The sequence below is a fragment of the Heteronotia binoei genome, chromosome 20, assembly GCF_032191835.1.
Source record: "Heteronotia binoei isolate CCM8104 ecotype False Entrance Well chromosome 20, APGP_CSIRO_Hbin_v1, whole genome shotgun sequence".
Lineage (NCBI taxonomy): Eukaryota > Metazoa > Chordata > Lepidosauria > Squamata > Gekkonidae > Heteronotia > Heteronotia binoei.
Genome location: NC_083242.1, coordinates 8,216,987 through 8,239,348, shown reverse-complemented (window position 1 = coordinate 8,239,348; position 22,362 = coordinate 8,216,987). Strand labels below are relative to the sequence as shown.

Below are 22,362 nucleotides of genomic sequence, written 5' to 3'. Positions count from 1 at the left end.
CATTTGTGTTCCCGTAAAGGCCTCCATTTAAGCAGTGGAAACCACAACCCCATGCGAAACCCTTTGAGAATCCTCTGAAAACGTCCCACAAAGCTTCAGCCTTCCAGAGTTCGTGGCTGTGTGCACAAAATGGCCTCTTCCCTACAAAATTTGAAGTTTAGGAGAGAATCCCGTGGCGGCAGCCCGATACAGCTGAACAACACATCCTGTTTCTCAAGGCCTGGAGCAACCTTAAAACATTTTAAAAAACAAAAAACGCACACACACCTGCTTTGTTGAAACACGGCAACCGCCTCGCTTCGAAGATCTTCGGATGTGGTTTAAAAATAAAAGGAGGAAAACTCAAAATAAATTAAAGGAAGGCTGGCCTCGAGATGCGTCTAGCAGCAGAGTGTATTACGGGGTACCTGAAGCGCTGGTAAGGTTGTGTATGGGGGGCACTCCCTGAGTGTGGGAAAGATACAGGGGAGATGGAAATGAAGACGAGCCTCTGCCCCCGCCAGCAGCACGACTCGTTGGCTATTTCTGCTGGTGCTAGGGTGGTCTTCCTGCTCCCACCGCGGTGGTGCGGAGGAAAGGGAGGGGGGGTAGGGGAAATGAGTTAGTTCTTCCAGTTCCCATCAAGTTCTCCCTCCCCATTTCTCCCTCTCGTCCGGGAGAAACGAAGCCGTTTTTTCCCGAGACGGGCAGAGGAACAGTGGAGGGCTCCAGCTCCCTTTCTTCTATCACTTGTTCTTTGCCATGGCCTTGTAGAGAGTGACCCCGACCACGGCGGCCACCGTGGCCCCCAAGGCCACCCGGATCCAGAAGGAGGCGGCTCCCAAGTCGATGTCGTTCAGGTGCCTGGAAGACAAGACAGACAGGATCTCAGAAGGAGGGTGGAGAGACGAAGATCGAAATCGACGTGTTCTCCGGCCGTGGAGAGAAAGAACCTCCACTCGGTCTAAAGCAGGGGTGTCGGACTCATTTGTTATGAGGGCCGGATCTGACATAAATGAGACCTTGTTGGGCCGAGCTATGCTGGGCCGGGCCATGTGTGTACCTGTTTAAGATTAGGTAGCAGAAATATAAATTTTATAAAGAACACAAATATATATATTTTAAAAAACTTAAAACATCCTTAAAATGTTAGCACTCATTGGTCTTAAAGGTGCTTTTTTTGTATTTCTGCCATGGGATCCAGGGAACTGGGCAAAGGAAGTTCCGGCTCTTTCCTTCCTTCCCCAGGGGACCAGGATGGGGAGGAGCCTCAGCCAATAGAAGGCTGGGCTCAGTAGCTCTGCTGTGTGATTGTGACAGCCTGACAAAGCAAGCTCTTTCTCCTCGCCCTCCTCCCCAAGGGAGGAGCCTCAGCCAATGGAGAAAATGAAGTTTTTGCTCTGCAGCTCCGGTCAATTGAGGAAGTCTTGCAAAACAAGCTGTTACACAGAAGGAAGTGAGAGAGGGAGAAGGAAGCAGATGACAGCCAGTTGATCGGGGGTCTGATTAGCCAGATGTTTGACACTCCTGGTTTAAGGCAGGGGTTTATGACACGATGGGCCAGATGTTTGACTCCTGGTTTAAGACAGGGGTTTATGACATGATGCCCCAGGACGCTTGCCAGCAGCTTTTCTGGCGCCTGCCAGGTGTTTTCAGGGCACGGCAGGGTGAGACTTTTGCCCAGCAAGGCCTTTTTGAAAAACAGTTTGGGCAGCAGCTACCTCCACAGCACGAGGATCTTCTCTGTGTGACTGAAGGCAAGCTGCGGCAGCCTCCACGCCCTGCTTGTCTGGCCGCCTAGCAAGCTGCCTGGCGTCCGTGTAAAACGGGAAGAATATCTGGCACGATCCTGCAAAGCTCTTCTTATATCCTTATGCCTCCCATTTTGAGAAGCAGAGGCCTTCCAGCTGATGTTCCCAGACAACTGTCCAGTGGTCTGAAAGCCGGAGGAGGCTCACGGGCCGCCTTTACTTGGTGGAAAGTGGTCAAACCCAACTCGGAAAAGAAGCTGGGGTGGGGACACTCCCCCCTTTTTCAGCTTTGATGCACACATCTCTACACAAAGGGGGTTTGGTTTTTTTTTTTTTTTGCAGCACGAATTCCTTTGCATATTAGGCTACACTCCCTTGATGTAGCCAATCGTCCTGGAGCTTACAATAAACCCTGTAGGAAGAGCCCTGTAAGCTCTTGGAGGATTGGCTACATCAGGGGTGTGTGGCCTAATATGCAAAGGAGCTCCTGCTACAAAAAAGCCCTGCCTATACCTGTTCCCTTTACCCACCCTGCTTTATGCACCCAGCCAAGGAAAAGGTAAACATTAGGGAAGAAGATGAAAATAGATTTTATAAAAGGAGAAAAGACACTATTCTAGGAGGGGTTGCCCCCCCCCCCGGCCGCCGCAACTAGCCTTTCGTTGCACGTCTCCCACTGCTTCATCTTCGCAGGGTCATGTGCATTAGGCAGAATGAAAGAAAGGCTGTATAAATAAATAAAGCTTTTCAACGGAAGGCTCAGGACTGGCTCTCTCTCCCCTGCCCTTTTGGGTTTAGCCGAGTATAAATAATGGATTTCTGGCCCTCTGTGGGGGGAAGGGCTCACCTCTCTGCCAGCCGGCAGAAGCCGGGGGCTCGACAGGTTAGGGAAATCGGCTGGATCAAGGGTGGCTGAACTTCCTTCATGGAAGAGCCACGTAGAACAAACATCTGATGTTTGAGAGCTGCAAGACAGGAATGTCAGATGTCTGAGAGCCACAAGGCAGGAAGGAAGGAAGGAAGGAAGGAAGGAAGGAAGGAAGGAAGGAAGGAAGGAAGGAAGGAAGGAAGGAAGGAAGGAAGGAAGGAAGGAAGGAAGGAAGGAAGGAAGGCGGGAAGGGAGGAAGGAAGGAAGGCGGGAAGGGAGGAAGGAAGGAAGGCGGGAAGGAAGGAAGGCGGGAAGGGAGGGAGGGAGGGAGGGAGGGAGGGAGGGAGGGAGGGAGGGAGGGAGGGAGGAAGGAAGGAAGGAAGGAAGGAAGGAAGGAAGGAAGGAAGGAAGGAAGGAAGGAAGGAAGGAAGGAAGGAAGGAAGGAAGGAAGGAAGGCGGGAAGGAAGGAAGGAAGGAAGGCGGGAAGGAAGGAAGGAAGGCGGGAAGGAAGGCGGGAAGGAAGGTGGGAAGGAAGGAAGGAAGGAAGGAAGGAAGGAGGGAAGGAAGGAAGGAAGGAAGGAAGGAAGGAAGGAAGGAAGGAAGGAAGGAAGGAAGGAAGGAAGGAAGGAAGGAAGGAAGGAAGGCGGGAAGGAAGGAAGGAAGGAAGGCGGGAAGGAAGGAAGGAAGGAAGGAAGGAAGGCAGGCGGGAAGGAAGGAAGGCGGGAAGGAGGGAAGGAAGGAAGGAAGGCGGGAAGGAAGGAAGGAAGGCGGAAAGGAAGGAAGGCGGAAAGGAAGGAAGGAAGGAAGGAAGGAAAAATAGATGGGAGGGGAGCGATAGTGGCTATTAACCATGGTGACTGAGGGGAACCTCTACATTCAGATGCACCAAGCCTCTTAATCCCAGAGCCAGGAGGCAGCATCAGAGGAAGGCCTCTGCCTCTCTGCCCTGTTGTTGGTCCTCCAAAGGAACTGGTTGGCCACTGTGTGAGTCAAGAGGCTGGACTATTTGGACCCTCCCTGGTCTGATCCTTTGATGCTCTTACTGGGGAAAGCCTCAACCTCTCTGCCCTGTAGTTGGACCTCCAGGGGAACTGGTATGAGACAGGATGCTGGACTAGATGGACCCTAGTCTGATTCAGCAAGGCTCTTCTGATGTTCTTATCAAAGGAAGGCCTCAGTCTCTATGCCCTGTGGTTGGCTATGCAGAGGAACTGGTTGGCCCCTGTGTGAGACAGGAGGCTGGACTAGATGGACCTTCACTGGTCTGATCCAGCAGGGCTCTTCTGATGCTCTTAAGAAGGCCTCAGTCTCTCTGCCCTGTTGCTGGCCCTCCAGAGGAACTGGTCGGCCACTGTGAGAGCCGGAAAGCTGGACTACATGGACCACCGGTCTGATCCAGCAGGGCTCTTCTGATGCTCTTAAGAAGGCCTCAGCCTCTCTGCCTTGCTGTTGGCCCTCCAGAGAAACGGGCTGCTCCCTGTGTGAGATAGGAGGCTGAACAAGAGGGACCACTGGCCTGATCCAGCAGGCTCTGTTTATGTTCTTAACCGCTGGAACACACAAAATGGCCCAATATCAAGCCAAAGTATTGGTCTATTTAGTTCAGAGCAGACCACTCCAATCGGCAGCGACTGTGGTGGGTGCTCAGCCCCAGCCCTCTCTTCTCCACCGCACGAGACGCCTTTAATTGGCGAAGGCGGGGATTGAACCAGGGGCCTTCTGGATGCCAGGCAGGAGCTCTGCCACTGAGCCAGCAGCCCCCTTTGCGATGCCTTGCAACATCCACTTCTGATAATCACGCAGCAGGCACAGATCTCTTCCCTGGCTAGACTGGGAGAGGATGCCTTTGTCTGCCTCCAGGCGTCTGGTTTTGGATAGCCTGAAATAGTAGCAAATTCGTATGTTTCCACCTGGTGTTTCAAGCACCGAAAGTTCTCCATTTGTCCCGAGCGGCATGCCCAAAGCCCAGTGCTGCTCGCGTGAGAGGGGTCAGAAAGGTACTAACGGGAAGGTAGCGGCTGTGGCCAGCTTGGCATAGATGGCGGAGTTGGGGGCACCGTGGGCATTGCAGGTGAAATGGAGTGGCGGCGGGAGGCGGTGCTTGTAGCAGAACTCGGCTGGCGAGAAGCCCCGTAGTGGCGACGTCTGCGGTAGATCCGACTTGGCGGCCACGAAGAGGCAAGGGATCTGGCCGTCCATGTAGTGTTGCTGCAGAAGGGAGAGATAAGGGGGGGTTACTTCTTAAGATGGGCATCCTCTGTGAGTGGGCTGCCAAAGGATCGAATCGCTCCCTGTCCACTCAACTGACGTCTTTCCTGGGAACAGCCAGAGCCCACAGTTCTCATAGCTCGTAAGAAGATAAGGGAAGCCATGTTGGATCTGGCCAATGGCCCATCCAGTCCAACAGTGGCCAAAACCCAGGGGCTATCAGGAGATCCACCAGCAAGCCAGAACTCCAGAAGTCCTCATATTGTGCCCCCCACAGCACCAAGAAGACAGAACATCACTCCTCAAACATAGGAACATAAGAGAAGCCATGTTGGATCAGGCCAATGGCCCATCCAGTCCAACATTCTGTGTCACACAGTGGTCAAAAAACCCAAGTGCCATCAAGAGGTCCACCAGTGGGGCCATCCAATCCAATACTCTGTGACACACAGTGGCCAAAACCCAGCTGCAATCAGTAGGTCCACGAGTGGGGCCATCCAATCCAACACTCTGTGACACACAGTGGCCAAAATCCAGGTGCAATCAGGAGGTCCACCAGTGGGGCCAGAACTCCAGAAGCCCTCCCACTGTGCCCCCCAAGCACCAAGAGTCCAGAGCATCACTGCCCAAGACATAGTAACATAAGAGAATACATGTAGGATCAGGCCAATAGCCCATCCAACCCAACACTCAGTCACACAGTGGCCAAAACCCTGGTGCCATCAAGAGGTCCACCAGCAGGATCAGAACTCCAGAAGCCCTCCCACGCCCCCAAGCACCAAGAATATACAGCATCATTGCTCCAGACATAAGAGAAGTCATGTTGGATCAGGCCCATCCAGTCCAACGTTCTGTGTCACACAGTGGCCAAAAAAACCCGGATGCCATGAGAAGGCCAACCAGAAGGGCTGCTGCTCCAGAAGCCCTGCCACTGTGGTCCCGCCCAAGCACCAAGAATGCGGAGCGTCCCTGCCCCAGTGTTCCCTCTATACCTTGAGGTTAATAGCCATTGATGGACCTCTGCCCCAGATGCTTAACCTGGAACTTGGGTTCGGTTTGCACGAATCAGAGGAGACGCTCATCCCCACCCCCCCAAGCTGGCGGAAAGGGGATGCAAGATTACCTTATAAATACTGGCACAGTAGTTGAAAGACTTGTAGTCTGTCGCGTCGTACAGCAAGCAGGCTACGTCGCAAGAGGCATCGGACACCTTTGTGAACTCCACCTCTGCCTCCATCTCCTGCAGCTGGGGAGAAATCAAAGGAGATCACCCTCTCCATACACAATTTTCTGGCTTTTTAAATATTCCTCAATAGCTTACTGTGAAAAAAGGGGGGAATACGATTGTTTCTCTTGTGACAGAAATCCCCAAGTGTGTATCCACTGTCAAGTGATAATCTGCAAATGCTGGGTGTGATTCTCTGAATTGTTACCTATGGCCCTGCCGTCTACACCAGGGGTGTCAAACATGCAACCCGGGGGCCGAATCAGGCCCCCGGAGGGCTCCTAACAGGCCTCTGAGCAACTGGCTGTCATTTGCTTCCTTCTGCATCACAGCTTGCTTTGCCAGGCTTGCTCAACTGCACAGGAGCTACAGAGCAAAGCCTCTATTTTCTCCATTGGCAGAGGCTCCTCCTTTAGGGAGGAGAGAGAGCTTGCTTTGCCAAGCTCTCTTAATCACACAGCAGAATAACTAAGCTGAGCCTCTCTTCTATTGGCTGAGGCTCCTCCCCTTCCTGGTCCCCTGGGAAAGGAAGGAAAGAGCCAGAGCTTCCATAACCCAGCTCCCTGGATCCCATGGGAGAAATACAAAGAAAGCACCTTTAAGACCAACAAGGGCTAATGTTTTAAGCATGTTTTTATTTTAAGGGTTTTTTTAAAAAAAATATTTAATTGTATTTAATTGTATTTTTTTTAAAAAATATTTAATTGTCTGCTTCTATGTGAAGTTTATATCTCAGCTACCTAATCTGAAACAGGTACACACATGGCCCAGCCCAACACAGCATGACCCGGCCTGACAAAGTCTCATTTATGTCAGATCCGGCTCTCATAACAAATGAGTTTGACACCCCAGGTCTACACCGCACCTTTACCACCTTTTTTGTTCCTCTGTTCTCTCCCTCGTATAGGCAGCATGCTTCTCAGGGTAAGGACTTAGGTCACAAACTTAAGAAAAGCCTTGCTGGATTGTATCCTGGGTGGAGGGAGCGGTGTCTCTCTAATCCAGCATCCCATTTCCCACCATGGTCAACCAGATTTCCTGCCCCTCTAGGGGGAAGACAATAAGCAGGGCTCACAAACGGAAAGGGGGGGGGGGACACGTGAACAGACATGGTTGAAGAAGATATTGGATTTATATCCCGCCCTCCACTCCAAAGAGTCTCCGAATGGCTCACAATCTCCTTTATCTTCCTCCCCCACAACAGACACCCTGTGAGGTAGATGAAGATATTGGATTTATATCCCGCCCTCCACTCTGAAGAGTCTCAGGGTGGCTCACAATCTCCTTTACCTTCCTCCCCCACAACAGACACCCTGTGAGGCAGGTGAAGATATTGGACTTATATCCCGCCCTCCACTCCAAAGAGTCTCAGAGCAGCTCACAATCTCCTTTACCTTCCCCCCACCCACACACAACAGACACCCTGTGAGGTAGTTGAAGATATTGGATTTATATCCCACCCTCCACTCCAAAGAGTCTCAGAGCAGCTCATAATCTCCTTTACCTTCCTCCCGCACAACAGACACCTTGTGAGGTGGGTGGGGCTGGAGAGGGCTCTCACAGCAGCTGCCCTTTCAAGGACAACCTCTGCCAGAGAGCTATGGCTGACCCAAGGCCATGCTAGCAGGTGCAAGTGGAGAAGTGGGGAATCAAACCCGGTTCTCCCAGATAAGAGTCTGCACACTTAACCACTACACCAAACTGGCTCAAACTGGTTGCCCTTTTCTACTCTGCTACCAAAGCTGCCACAATCTGGTCAGGTCAGCCTTCCTTATCTGGTGACTCAACCACCCACGATGGTGTCAACCCCTATGCCGGTTGTGTAACAAGACATTTGAGATAGAAATTGAAAACGCATTTTCCTGAACCGGCTTCCCAAAGGAGACATTCAAATAGGTTAAAGATGCCAATATCGCGAACAATGACACAACGGTCTGTGACAACCGCACGCGGCGCTGAGATTATCTTTAAAAATGCCACGCAAATACATTATGGATGACGGCCATTTTCCAATCAATGGGTCTCGTTCCCCAGGTGGTTTGTGCTATAAATAGGTCAGGCCAGTCGTTGCAGTGTCTGTCCTTATTTTGGGAACCCGTCTGGGGATTGGCGGAGGGCGTGGTCTGCTCTCCTACATGGCTGTGAAGACGGTTTTCGCTGCAGTGAGCAGATTCTTTATTACGGTAGCCTCCCCAAGGGGCCCTTTAGGTAATTCGCCTGCAGTGCTAATGGATCACAAAGAAAATGAACAACCTGTCGTTTTGTTAACTTTCAGAAGAGCCTGGTCAACTTTGCTTTATTGAAAGAAATCCAGGACGTAGGTTTTAAAATTGGCCCCGTCTTCCTGACACCAACAGCTGCCTACTACGCTTGATCATAGCCAAAAGGCCAAGAAATACTGCTTTTAAACAGTACTTTCATTCCCGCAGCCAACAGAAGGCGAGGACGAGAAGAAAGCAGGAGGAATGGATACCGAGTACTTATGACTTTATAGCAGATGCTAAAGGACTTTTGCAACAGAAGCAGGAGGATAACAGGGCGGAGAATTGGTATATGATGCCTGCTGTCTTTAATGCTATATTGCAGGGGTGGCCAAACTTGCTTAACATAAGAGCCACATAGAATAAATGTCAGATGTTTGAGAACCACAAGAGAAGGAGGGAGGGAGGGAGGAAGGGAAAGAGGGAGAGAGGGAGGGAGGGAGAGAGAGAGGGAGGGAGGAAGGGGGAGAGAGAGAGGGAGGGAGGAAGGGGGAGGGAGGGAGGGAGGGAGAGAGGGAGGGAGGAAGGGAGAGAGAAGGGAGGAAGGGAGAGAGAGAGGGAGGGAGGGAGGGAGAGAGAGAGGGAGGGAGGAAGGGGGAGAGAGAGAGGGGAGGGAGGAAGGGGGAGGGAGGGAGGGAGGGAGAGAGGGAGGGAGGAAGGGAGAGAGAAGGGAGGAAGGGAGAGAGAGAGGGAGGGAGGAAGGGGGAGAGAGAGAGGGAGGGAGGAAGGGGGAGGGAGGGAGAGAGGGAGGGAGAGAGAGAGGGAGGGAGGAAGGGAGAGAGAGAGGGAGGAAGGGAGAGAGAGAGGGAGGAAGGGAGAGAGGGAGGGAGGGAAAGAGGGAAAGAGGGAGGGAAAGAGGGAGAGAGGGAGGGAGAGGGAGGGAGAGAGAGAGGGAGGGAGGAAGGGAGAGAGAGAGGGAGGAAGGGAGAGAGAGAGGGAGGGAGGAAGGGGGAGAGAGAGAGGGAGGGAGGAAGGGAGGGAGGGAGAGAGGGAGGAAGGGAGAGAGGGAGGGAGGGAGATGGGAGAGGGAGGAGGGAGAAGTGGAAAGAAAGCAACTTTAACTTTAAACGCATTCTCCAAGCCACCAGCTGGCTCGGCACAGAGAAGTGATTCAAAGAGAGAAATGCCTTCTCCAAGCCGGCTGACGGGGTGGGGATGCGGGGCGGGGCTTCGAGAGCCACACGATATGTGGGAAAGCGTTCCCGAGCCACAATGTGGCCACCCCAGCTATATTGTCTTGCCAGACCTTGTTGGTGATTTGTTTATGCTTCGTACCTAAGAAAAGCTCCTAGTGAAGCACTGAACCTGCATGGCATTGTGTGCCCTTGAAATCAGGCTTTTTAAAAGGCAGGAGTCCCAAGAGACTGCAGACTGGGCTTGAATGGAGCACAATGTCTTAAACAGATAAGGGTAAGGTCTATTAAAGCACCACACACCCCAAGCTCACAACAGCTTCCTCTCCTTTCCAGAATCCCATCCACGAATTCCATTTTGGACATGCTGGGAATTTTCGCCCCTCGCTCCCACCTTGAGGGCCTCGGAGCTAAAAACGCCACCCCACTCTCTGGAGTTCTTCGTCAGCCTCTCACGTCGCAAAAGCTACCGTTCCCCGGAACCAGGACACATTTCAGTAACTCTGAACCTGATGCATTTAATATCAATCCTTCCCCCCCAAAAAGCTAGAATTGTTATGCTGAACAGACTCCCTTGGTTCAACAAACTACCGCCGGCAAAGAAAACGCTGCATTTAGCTGAAAAAACAGCTGTTGTGATCCGTGTTCCCTCTAAGCTGTGGAGTCTTGCGAACGAACTTTCCACTTTGTGAGGTACTGAGCATAAAAGCTGTGAGTGACTGCATAAATTAGTCTGTTTTGGGGCCATCCCTGAGCAGGCTGAGGTAAGACCATACCAAATGTGTGAGCCAGAGGCTAAAAAAAACTGTGAGCTAGATCACACAAACTCAGCTTAGAGGGAACATTGGTTGTGATCTGATGTAAGAAACACAAGGAAATGCATTACGTTTTGTTAGACTTACTATTAAATACTTCTCTTGGCCGTTGACTTGCACTGTGTTGATTGTATAGGCCGTCTGCCCACCGGGGGACTTCTTTTGGGCCTGGAGACAGAAGGAAACGCAGGAGACTTAGGGGGTTCGCTGCTCTAAGCCCATATGTAAAGTCACGGCTTCTGAAGGTTCCAAAATGGACTTGGACTCTGGAGCCCAGGGCGAGCCTGTTCCAGAAGGGGTGTCTGTTCAGGTTGCACCCCAAAGAGAGCCAGTTTGGCGTAGTGGTTAAGTGTGCAGACTCTTATCGGGGAGAACCGAGTTTGATTCCCCACTCCTCCACTTGCGGCTGCTGGCATGGCCTTGGGTCAGCCATAGCTCTCGCGGGAGTTGTCCTTGAAAGGGCATCTGCTGTGAGAGCCCTCTCAGCCTCACCCACTTCACAGGTTTGTGGGGGAGGAAGATTGTGAGCCGTTCTGAGACTCTGAGATTCGGCGTGGAGGGCGGGATATAAATCCAATATCTTTTTCTTCTTCAAAGCCCTGGCACAGTCCCGCTGGCCTCCAGGCTAGCAAAATCAACAGGAACACACAGTGTGTCAAGCAGAAACCAAAAAAACTACTGTGCAAAAGGCTGATGAAAAATACACTCATTTATACACGCAATCTCGTTGATTTCGAAAAACAACGTCAATTGCACACATTCCAAAAACCGATGCTGTCCGTCTCCGAAGCTGCTGGTTTTACACCTGTTATACCTCCAATTATTCAGAAGAAGAAGATATTGGATTTATATCCCGCCCTCCACTCTGAAGAGTCTCAGAGCGGCTCACAATCTCCTTTCCCTTCCTCCCCCACAACAGACACCCTGTGAGGTAGATGAAGATATTGGATTTCTATCCCGCCCTCCACTCCGAAGAGTCTCAGAGCGGCTCACAATCTCCTTTCCCTTCCTCCCCCACAACAGACACCCTGTGAGGTAGATGAAGATATTGGATTTATATCCCGCCCTCCACTCCGAAGAGTCTCAGAGCGGCTCACAATCTCCTTTATCTTCCTCCGTCACATCAGACACCCTGTGAGGTAGATGAAGATATTGGATTTATATCCCGCCCTCCACTCCGAAGAGTCTCGGAGTGCCTCACAATCTCCTTTACCTTCCTCCCCCCACAACAGACACCCTGTGAGGTAGATGAAGAGATTGGATTTATATCCCGCCCTCCACTCCGAAGAGTCTCAGAGCGGCTCACAATCTCCTTTCCCTTCCTCCCCCACAACAGACACCCTGTGAGGTAGATGAAGAGATTGGATTTATATCCCGCCCTCCACTCCGAAGAGTCTCAGAGCGGCTCACAATCTCCTTTCCCTTCCTCCCCCACAACAGACACCCTGTGAGGTAGATGAAGAGATTGGATTTATATCCCGCCCTCCCACTCCGAAGAGTCTCAGAGCGGCTCACAATCTCCTTTCCCTTCCTCCCCCACAACAGACACCCTGTGAGGTAGATGAAGATATTGGATTTATATCCCGCCCTCCACTCCAAAGAGTCTCAGAACGGCTCACAATCTCCTTTCCCTTCCTCTCCCACAACAGACACCCTGTGAGGTGGGTGGGGCTGGAGAGGGCTCTCACAGCAGCTGCCCTTTCAAGGACAACCTCTGCCAGAGCTATGGCTGACCCAAGGCCATGCTAGCAGGTGCAAGTGGAGGAGTGGGGAATCAAATCCGGTTCTCCCAGATAAGAGTCTGCACACATAACCACTACACCAAACTGGCTCTCCAGTATCTCCAGAAAGTATTCAGAGTCACTTTCACGGTCCACAGCACTACATTAGGCGCCATCCAGACGAGATTAAAAAAAGCCCAGGGATGAAACTTCTTGCAGCAAAATAAGCCGATTCTTGACACTTCCGCCAGCTCAGGGAAGTGTATCCCATAAGTTCCCTCTGGAGCCGTTCCGATCAATACGGTGAGTATTCTTATCGCTTTAACAGCATGAAAAGCAAGGCATTCTCCTTCTTGGCACATGTTCCTGGGCTTTTTGAATCTTGTCTGGATCGTGCCTAACGCGGCGTTGTGGACTGCGAAAGTGACTCTGAATAACTGGAGATATGACAGGTGTAAAAGCAGCCGGTTCGGAGATAGGTTTTTTGAATGCGTGCAATTGACATTGCCTTATGAGATTAACGAGATTGTGTGTATACATTAGTGTGTTTTTCATAAGCCTTTTGCGCAGTAGTTTTTTTGTCTCGGCCTTCAAGCTAGGGCAGAGGAAACGGGCAGGCCTTAAAGTCTCCTTCACCCCTGCAAACGGAAAGCGAGAAAAGGACGCCGGAGGCTCACCACCAGGTTCCTCCCAAGGAAGTTCTGAAGGAAGGCCGACTTGCCGACTCCCGGGGACCCAATCACTTTGCACAGGAAAACGTTTCGATGCGTCTGGCCCTTTTCCAAATCGGTCCTTTTCTCCCGGGTCACTGGTGCGAGAGAAAGCAGAGAAAAATACAGGAGATCGAGAGTGCCAACAAGCCTTATTGGGTGAAGACACCCTACTGCCTCAATTCCTGAGACCACAGATTGTGGAGTCTGGAAGTCACGCTGCTTCTCTTGGGAGAAAGCAGCTTTGCTTACTGAAGGCGCTTAGGCCGGGTTTCCTAAACTGAAGTTGAAACAGTGATGGGAAAAGAGTTGTGGAAAGTTTCAAGAACTTTTAGCTTCAAATGGGAGGAGGAACGAACAAAGAGAGAGGAGCGAGAGAGACAGAGAGAGAAAGGGGAGAGAGAGAGAGGATAGAGAAAGACAGAAAGGGGAGATTATTTATTTATTTATTCATTTATTTTATTACGTTCAACTTATATCCCGCCCTCTCCGCAAGCGGACTCAGGGCGGCTCACAACATCATGTCAATACAGTTAAACCAATAAAACATATAAAACCATATTTACATATTTCAATTTTTAAAAACAGGTTACAATTTTAAAAACCATTCTATAGTGCTGCATCCGTACAATATAGGCGGCGTTGAATTCCGAACAGTGATCACCGGCATTCTCTGTGATGTCCGGTGGCAGCCCTCTTTCCGTCAAGCATCGAAGGCCTGCTTGAACAATTCGGTCTTACAGGCCCTGCGGAACGCAGACAGATCCCGCAGGGCCCTTATGGCTTCCGGAAGGGTATTCCAAAGCTCTGGTGCTGCCACCGAAAAAGCCCTAGACCTTGTCACACATAACCTGACTTCTTTTGGTCCGGGGGCGGACAGTAAGTTTTTTGCCCCTGAACGCAGTGCTCTCTGGGGAATATATGGAGAAAGGCGGTCCCGTAGATAGGCAGGTCCCTGACCATAAAGGGCTTTAAAAGTCAATACCAACACCTTGAAGCGAACTCGGAACACAACAGGTAGCCAGGAGAGAGAGAAACAGAGTGACAGAGCCTGTAAACTGGTTTCCTGAAGGACACTGCTGCATTTTTCTCTAATCTCTGCCTGTTTCCTAACCTGCTACAACTTTTTATAACTGAAGCACAAAAAGGACACTCCGCTTGGGTCGCCTTTATTCTTGTTAAGAGAACAATCCTATTACTGTAATTGTTGTCTTACGAGTCAGAGTTCCCTTTGCGACTCCCTTCAAAGAGTCAGAGCTCCCTTTGTGAAGTCAATTGTTGTCTTATGGGGCTACTGTAAGGGGCTACTGGACTGGAATCTGTAAGGGGCTACTGGACTTGAATCTAACAATGGACAAGCGCGGGTGACTGGTTCGTTTCGGCAGCTCTCTGGTTCCTTTGCTCAGCTGCCCCCCCCCACCCCAATACCAAGTTCTGTTCTGTTCTCAACACAGAAGCAGGGACTCATTGGCCATACCCTGCTGATATCAGGAAAAGGAAGGGTGCCAAAACAGATGCTGCCACCTCCCAATTACAGGGCAAATGCTATAAGGAACAAGTTACGGCGTGAACCTAAGAATCCACTCCCAATCACAGGGCAAATGCTAGGGAGTGACTCACCTGTGATGGCACAAACCTTAGAATCCACCACTTGAGAATTATCCGGGACTGCCTCTACCGATATGAGCTCCCCACCCCCTGCCCCGGGTTCTTAGGTCTGCTACACAACAACTTCTTGTGAACCCTGGCTCTAAAGATGCCTGACTGGCTTTGACGAGGGCCGGGGCCTTTTTGGTGTTGGGCTCCTACCTGGTGGAATGAACTCCCGCTGGAGATCCAGGCCATGTGGGACTTATCCAGGTTTTTCAGGACATGCGAGATGGAGCTCTTTCACCCAGCTTTTAACCCAGCGGGTGTCCTGTGAAAGCCATCGCCTTCCCCAACGTCTTATCACCACGGTGGCTTTTGTTGTGTTGACAGCTGCTAGTCTACATGCTGTTGCGTGGTTTTGCTGCCAATATTTGCATGATTCTTTACCGTGTTGCCTGTGATTGACAATACCTGCTTTTATGATGCTGTTTTAATTGATGAGAGCCAGTTTGGTGTAGTGGTTAAGTGTACGGAGAACCGGGTTTGATTCCCCACTCCTCCACTTGCAGCTGCTGGAATGGCCTTGGGTCAGCCATAGCTCTCTTATCTGGGAGAACCGGGTTGGATTCCCCACTCCTCCACTTGCAGCTGCTGGAATGGCCTTGGGTCAGCCAGAGCTCTCTTATCTGGGAGAACCGGGTTGGATTCCCCACTCCTCCACTTGCAGCTGCTGGAATGGCCTTGGGTCAGCCAGAGCTCTCTTATCTGGGAGAACCGGGTTGGATTCCCCACTCCTCCACTTGCAGCTGCTGGAATGGCCTTGGGTCAGCCAGAGCTCTCTTATCTGGGAGAACCGGGTTGGATTCCCCACTCCTCCACTTGCACCTGCTGGAATGGCCTTGGGTCAGCCAGAGCTCTCTTATCTGGGAGAACCGGGTTGGATTCCCCACTCCTCCACTTGCACCTGCTGGAATGGCCTTGGGTCAGCCAGAGCTCTCTTATCTGGGAGAACCGGGTTGGATTCCCCACTCCTCCACTTGCACCTGCTGGAATGGCCTTGGGTCAGCCAGAGCTCTCTTATCTGGGAGAACCGGGTTGGATTCCCCACTCCTCCACTTGCACCTGCTGGAATGGCCTTGGGTCAGCCAGAGCTCTCTTATCTGGGAGAACCGGGTTGGATTCCCCACTCCTCCACTTGCAGCTGCTGAAATGGCCTTGGGTCAGCCATAGCTCTCTTATCTGGGAGAACCGGGTTGGATTCCCCACTCCTCCACTTGCACCTGCTGGAATGGCCTTGGGTCAGCCAGAGCTCTCTTATCTGGGAGAACCGGGTTGGATTCCCCACTCCTCCACTTGCACCTGCTGGAATGGCCTTGGGTCAGCCAGAGCTCTCTTATCTGGGAGAACCGGGTTGGATTCCCCACTCCTCCACTTGCACCTGCTGGAATGGCCTTGGGTCAGCCAGAGCTCTTATCTGGGAGAACCAGGTTTGATTCCCCACTCCTCCACTTGCACCTGCTGGAATGGCCTTGGGTCAGCCATAGCTCTCTTATCTGGGAGAACCGGGTTTGATTCCCCACTCCTCCACTTGCACCTGCTGGAATGGCCTTGGGTCAGCCAGAGCTCTCTTATCTGGGAGAACCGGGTTTGATTCCCCACTCCTCCACTTGCACCTGCTGGAATGGCCTTGGGTCAGCCAGAGCTCTCTTATCTGGGAGAACCGGGTTGGATTCCCCACTCCTCCACTTGCACCGGCTGGAATGGCCTTGGGTCAGCCAGAGCTCTCTTATCTGGGAGAACCGGGTTGGATTCCCCACTCCTCCACTTGCAGCTGCTGAAATGGCCTTGGGTCAGCCATAGCTCTCTTATCTGGGAGAACCGGGTTTGATTCCCCACTCCTCCACTTGCACCTGCTGGAATGGCCTAGGGTCAGCCAGAGCTCTCTTATCTGGGAGAACCGGGTTGGATTCCCCACTCCTCCACTTGCACCTGCTGGAATGGCCTTGGGTCAGCCAGAGCTCTCTTATCTGGGAGAACCGGGTTGGATTACCCACTCCTCCACTTGCACCTGCTGGAATGGCCTTGGGTCAGCCAGAGCTCTCTTATCTGGGAGAACCGGGTTGGATTCCCCACTCCTCCACTTGGAGCTGCTGAAATGGCCTTGGGTCAGCCATAGCTCTCTTATCTGGGAGAACCGGGTTTGATTCCCCACTCCTCCACTTGCACCTGCTGGAATGGCCTTGGGTCAGCCAGAGCTCTCTTATCTGGGAGAACCGGGTTGGATTCCCCACTCCTCCACTTGCACCTGCTGGCATGGTCTTGGGTCAGCCAGAACTCTCTTATCTGGGAGAACCGGGTTTGATTCCCCACTCCTCCACTTGCACCTGCTGGAATGGCCTTGGGTCAGCCAGAGCTCTCTTATCTGGGAGAACCGGGTTGGATTCCCCACTCCTCCACTTGCACCTGCTGGAATGGCCTTGGGTCAGCCAGAGCTCTTATCTGGGAGAACCGGGTTTGATTCCCCCATTCCTCCACTTGCAGCTGCTGGAATGGCCTTGGGTCAGCCAGAGCTCTCTTATCTGGGAGAACCGGGTTGGATTCCCCACTCCTCCACTTGCAGCTGCTGGAATGGCCTTGGGTCAGCCAGAGCTCTTATCTGGGAGAACCGGGTTTGATTCCCCCATTCCTCCACTTGCAGCTGCTGGAATGGCCTTGGGTCAGCCAGAGCTCTCTTATCTGGGAGAACCGGGTTGGATTCCCCACTCCTCCATTTACAGCTGCTGGAATGGCCTTGGGTCAGCCAGAGCTCTCTTATCTGGGAGAACCGGGTTTGATTCCCCACTCCTCCACTTGCAGCTGCTGGAATGGCCTTGGGTCAGCCAGAGCTCTCTTATCTGGGAGAACCGGGTTTGATTCCCCACTCCTCCACTTGCACCTGCTGGAATGGCCTTGGGTCAGCCAGAGCTCTCTTATCTGGGAGAAACGGGTTGGATTCCCCACTCCTCCACTTGCAGCTGCTGGAATGGCCTTGGGTCAGCCAGAGCTCTCTTATCTGGGAGAACCGGGTTGGATTCCCCACTCCTCCACTTGCACCTGCTGGAATGGCCTTGGGTCAGCCAGAGCTCTCTTATCTGGGAGAACCGGGTTTAATTCCCCACTCCTCCACTTGCAGCTGCTGGAATGGCCTTGGGTCAGCCAGAGCTCTCTTATCTGGGAGAACCGGGTTGGATTCCCCACTCCTCTACTTGCACCTGCTGGAATGGCCTTGGGTCAGCCAGAGCTCTCTTATCTGGGAGAACCGGGTTGGATTCCCCACTCCTCCACTTGCACTTGCTGGAATGGCCTTGGGTCAGCCAGAGCTCTTATCTGGGAGAACCGGGTTTGATTCCCCCATTCCTCCACTTGCAGCTGCTGGAATGGCCTTGGGTCAGCCAGAGCTCTCTTATCTGGGAGAACCGGGTTTGATTCCCCACTCCTCCACTTGCAGCTGCTGGAATGGCCTTGGGTCAGCCAGAGCTCTTATCTGGGAGAACCAGGTTTGATTCCCCCATTCCTCCACTTGCAGCTGCTGAAATGGCCTTGGGTCAGCCAGAGCTCTTATCTGGGAGAACCGGGTTTGATTCCCCCATTCCTCCACTTGCAGCTGCTGGAATGGCCTTGGGTCAGCCAGAGCTCTCTTATCTGGGAGAACCGGGTTGGATTCCCCACTCCTCCACTTGCAGCTGCTGGAATGGCCTTGGGTCAGCCAGAGCTCTCTTATCTGGGAGAACCGGGTTGGATTCCCCCATTCCTCCACTTGCAGCTGCTGGAATGGCCTTGGGTCAGCCAGAGCTCTTATCTGGGAGAACCGGGTTTGATTCCCCACTCCTCCATTTGCAGCTGCTGGAATGGCTTTGGGTCAGCCAGAGCTCTCTTATCTGGGAGAACCGGGTTGGATTCCCCACTCCTCCACTTGCAGCTGCTGGAATGGCCTTGGGTCAGCCAGAGCTCTCTTATCTGGGAGAACCGGGTTTGATTCCCCACTCCTCCACTTGCACCTGCTGGAATGGCCTTGGGTCAGCCAGAGCTCTCTTATCTGGGAGAACCGGGTTTGATTCCCCACTCCTCCACTTGCAGCTGCTGGAATGGCCTTGGGTCAGCCAGAGCTCTCTTATCTGGGAGAACCGGATTTGATTCCCCACTCCTCCACTTGCAGCTGCTGGAATGGCCTTGGGTCAGCTGTAGCTCTTGCAGGAGTTGTCCTTGAAAGGGCAGCTTCTGTAAGAGCTCTCTCAACCCACTTCACAGGATGTCTGTTGTGGGGGTGGGGAAGGTAAAGGAGATTGTGACTGCTCTGTGACTCTGAGATTCAGAGTATAGGGTGGGACATAAATCCAACATCATCATCGTTAATTTTGATGTGTGGTTTTTAACCTTAATGTTTTTATTGTTGCAAGCCACACCTGAGAGCGCTTGTGAGGCAGGGCGAGGGATACATCGAAAAATTAAAATTCAATTCACTCGCAATCCCAGGGCAGATGCTGGGGTGGGACCTACCTGTGATGGCATGAACCTGAGAATCCTGCTCAGAGAAGATGGGGTAGCCCAGGTAACCCAGGTGTTCCAGACACCGATGGACGTCCAGATAGGCCACGAGCCTAGGGAAAGCCAAGCAGAGAGGAAGCCGCCCGTTAGCGGGATCGCTGGAAGAACCAGCCGAGAGTGTAGAGAACTGTTGTCAAGGGGGTGTGGGGGAGAGGGGCTTGCGCTTACGTCCACTGGCAGAGGAATCCATGCAGGGAAAGCAGGCCTTTGTCAGTGGTGCATACCGTGTGGTAGAGCTCGGGCCCCCAGGGCATGTAGGGGAAGACGCTGAAGCAGCTCTGCAGCTCCGCAGGGGAGAGGGCTCCGTCGCGGTCCTGGGGGGAAAGGAGACGGCTCACCAAAGTAGGAAGAACCCCAGAGAAGCCATCTTGGATCAGGCCAGTGGCCCATCCAGGCCAACACTCTGGGTCACACAGTGGCCAAAACCCAGGGGCCATCAGGAGGTCCACCGGCGAGGCTGGAACTCCTGAACCCTCCCACTGTGCCCGCCCCCCCAAGCGCCAGGAATACAGCGCAATAATGCCCCAGACATAAAACATAAGAGAAACCATGTTGGATTAGGCCAGTGGCCCATCCAGGCCAACACTCTGTGTCACATAAGAACATAAGAGAAGCCATGTTGGATCAGGCCAGGGGCCCACCCAGTCCAACACTCTGTGTCACATAAGAACATAAGAGAAGCCATGTTGGATCAGGCCAGGGGCCCCTCCATTCCAACACTCTGTGTCACATAAGAACATAAGAGAAGCCATGTTGGATCAGGCCAGTGGCCCATCCAGTCCAACACTCTGTGTCACATAAGAACATAAGAGAAGCCATGTTGGATCAGACCAATGGCCCATCCAGTCCAACACTCTGTGTCACATAAGAACATAAGAGAAGCCCTGTTGGATCAGGCCAGTGGCCCATCCAGGCCAACACTCTGTGTGACACAGTGGCCAAAACCCAGGCGCCATCAGGAGGCCCACCAGCATTGCCAGAACACCAGAAGCCCCCCCACTGTTGCTCCCCAAGCACCAAGAAAACAGAGGATCACTGGCCCCAGACTAAGAACAGAAGAGACGCTATCTTGGATCAGGCTAATGGCCCGTCTGGTCCAACACTCTGCATCGCAAAGTGGCCAAAGCCCAGGTGCCATCAGGAGGCCCACCAGCAACTATGGCAATGCGACAGCCAAGATTAAAAAGGTAAGGATTAAAGAGGGCCTCTGCCTGGGTCACCTTGTCGTGCTTCTCAAAAAACTTCTGCAAGAACTGGTAGCCAAAGTGATTGAGCTCGGTGGAGCAGTCGTGGGGCACCCGGATCCTGAAAGAGAGAAAGCCCGTGCCAGTCAAGGCGGGTGGTCAGGAGAGTGTGCCAGGGCTTCTGAAGCAACTTCTGTCCCGTCCTGTTTCCCATCACCCTAGCGGATGGTTTTTTCCTCCTGTCTTCTCTCGTTCCCTGGACTGTTGACTGAGACTAGAGTTTGGAAACGTTTTCCTAGTCGTTTCTACAGTCTGAGAGACTAGAGGTGTGGAGCCATCAACTGAATGCAAATATAGTTAAGCTTAAGTACGACTGGATTACCTCTCCCGGTCTTCAACGGGGCGCTGCTGAAAGTGGCGTGCCGGGCCAGGAGCCTGGGAGTTTTACTGGAGCCTTCACTATCAATGGAGGCCCAGATAGCAGCCACTGCCAAGTCAGCCTTTTTTCATCTGAGGCGGGCAAGGCAGTTGGGCCCCCTTCCTAGAGCGTCGGGATCTGGCAACAGTGATTCATGCAACGGTCACCTCGAGATTGGATTACTGTAATGTCCTCTACATGGGGCTGCCTTTGTGCCGAACCCGGAGGCTGCAGCTGGTGCAGAACGCGGCTGCTAGACTGCTGTTGGGGCTCCCAAAGTAGGAGCACATACAGCTGGGGCTGCATGAACTGCACTGGCTGCCGGTCATATACCGGATTCGTTACAAAGTGCTGGTTATTACCTTTAAAGCCCTATATGGTCGAGGACCTGCCTAGCTTAGGGACCGTCTCTCCCCATATGAACCCCAGAGAGCGCTGAGGTCAGCTGGGAAGAACTTGCTAACTATCCCCGGGCTGAGAGAGGTAAAGCTGCAGAGCACCCGTGACCGGGCTTTCTCTGCTATGGCTCCACGCCTATGGAACCAGCTTCCAGAGGATGCGCGGGCCCTGCGGGAATTCGAACAGTTCCGCAGGGCCTGCAAGACCACCCTCTTTCGATTGGCCTTCACCGACTAAGGGGGAAACGGCGAATGAAATTCGCCATCTGTACAATAGCACCAAAATGTTAATTTTATTAAATTTATTGATTTTAGAGTTTTAGCAGAATTTTACTTAATGTGCTAATGGTTTGTTTAAATACTTTGTGAAACTAATGTATTGACTTGTGTTGTTAGCCGCCCTGAGCCTGCTTCGGCGGGGAGGGCGGGATATAAATAAAATTGATCGATTGATTTCAGTGTAATTTACTGGATTATAGCAGGGGTAGCCAAACTGCAGCACGGAAACCAAATGTGGCTCTTTCACATATATTGTGTGGCTCTCAAAGCCCCACTGGCTGGCTTGGAGAAGGCATTTGTCTCCTTAAATCACTTCTGCAAGCCAAGCCAGTTGGCAGATTGGAGAATGCATTTAAAGTTGCTTTCTTTCCCCCTCCCCCTCCTACCTATTTTCTTTCTTTCTTTCCTTCCTTCCTTCCCATCTGACAGCAATGCTGATCCTGTGAACTTGGGGTGGGGGTGGGGATATATGTGAATTTCCTGCACTGAGCAGGGGGTTGGACTAGACGACCCTGGGGGTCCCTTCAGTTGTATGATTCCTTCCTTCCTTGTGTCTCTCAAAACATCTGATGTTCACGTCTTGCAGCTTTCAAACATCTGACGCTTATTCTACGCGGCACTTGCGTTAAGAAAGTTTGGCCACCCCTAGGATTATAGAAATTTATTGGAATTTATATTGGATTTATAGTCATATTGCTGAGATTTTATCTGTCGTAGGCTGCCCTGAGTCTCGTGTGCAAGAAATTGTTTTGGGATATAAATCTAATAATAAATAAATACAAAAACTGTGGGTGTGAATGGGTGCAGTCAGTATATGCAAAGGGCAACTGGAGTCTAGCTCCACCACCCCCCGCCCCGGCTCCAGTGTATACTGGTAGAGCACACCACTGTATGGAACTCAAAAGGCAGGGAACAGACTGGACCAATGAGAGAGGAGTGTTATGACGAACAGCTCATTAGACCTTGGGATCATACAATCCCACAGTCCCTTAAATCCAGGATTCCTTCACACCCTCCCCACAGATCTTGGAGGGCCACAGTCTTACGCACGGCGGACACAGATAGTCATCTGTCAGCTCCAGAGCGTCGTCGTAGCCAAAGCGACGCAGGATGGTCCACGTGGTCTCGTGGCGCCCCCTCTGGATGAAGAGGGTATTGAGGAAGAGGAAGCCTGGAGGCGGGAAGAGGAAGTGGTTTCTGTGCGTGAGACTGAAGCAAATTAGCCAAGAGACAATGAG

The 22,362-nt window shown here is 52.2% G+C and overlaps 1 protein-coding gene across 1 annotated transcript in view; it reads right to left on the bottom strand.

The window, feature by feature from the left end:
• Positions 1–369: 369 nt before the first annotated feature.
• Positions 370–22,362, bottom strand: part of RHOT2 (ras homolog family member T2) — a 38,525-nt gene continuing 16,532 nt past the window's right edge. Inside the window, exons 10-18 of the mRNA XM_060260857.1 lie at positions 22,175–22,295; positions 20,066–20,150; positions 19,014–19,159; positions 18,798–18,898; positions 12,639–12,769; positions 10,328–10,408; positions 5,930–6,052; positions 4,604–4,806; positions 370–843 (exon numbers count right to left, since the gene is read on the bottom strand). Coding sequence (XP_060116840.1) covers positions 726–843; positions 4,604–4,806; positions 5,930–6,052; positions 10,328–10,408; positions 12,639–12,769; positions 18,798–18,898; positions 19,014–19,159; positions 20,066–20,150; positions 22,175–22,295 — 1,109 coding nt within the window. The 3' untranslated portion in view covers positions 370–725. The remainder of the gene's footprint in view (positions 844–4,603; positions 4,807–5,929; positions 6,053–10,327; positions 10,409–12,638; positions 12,770–18,797; positions 18,899–19,013; positions 19,160–20,065; positions 20,151–22,174; positions 22,296–22,362) is intronic.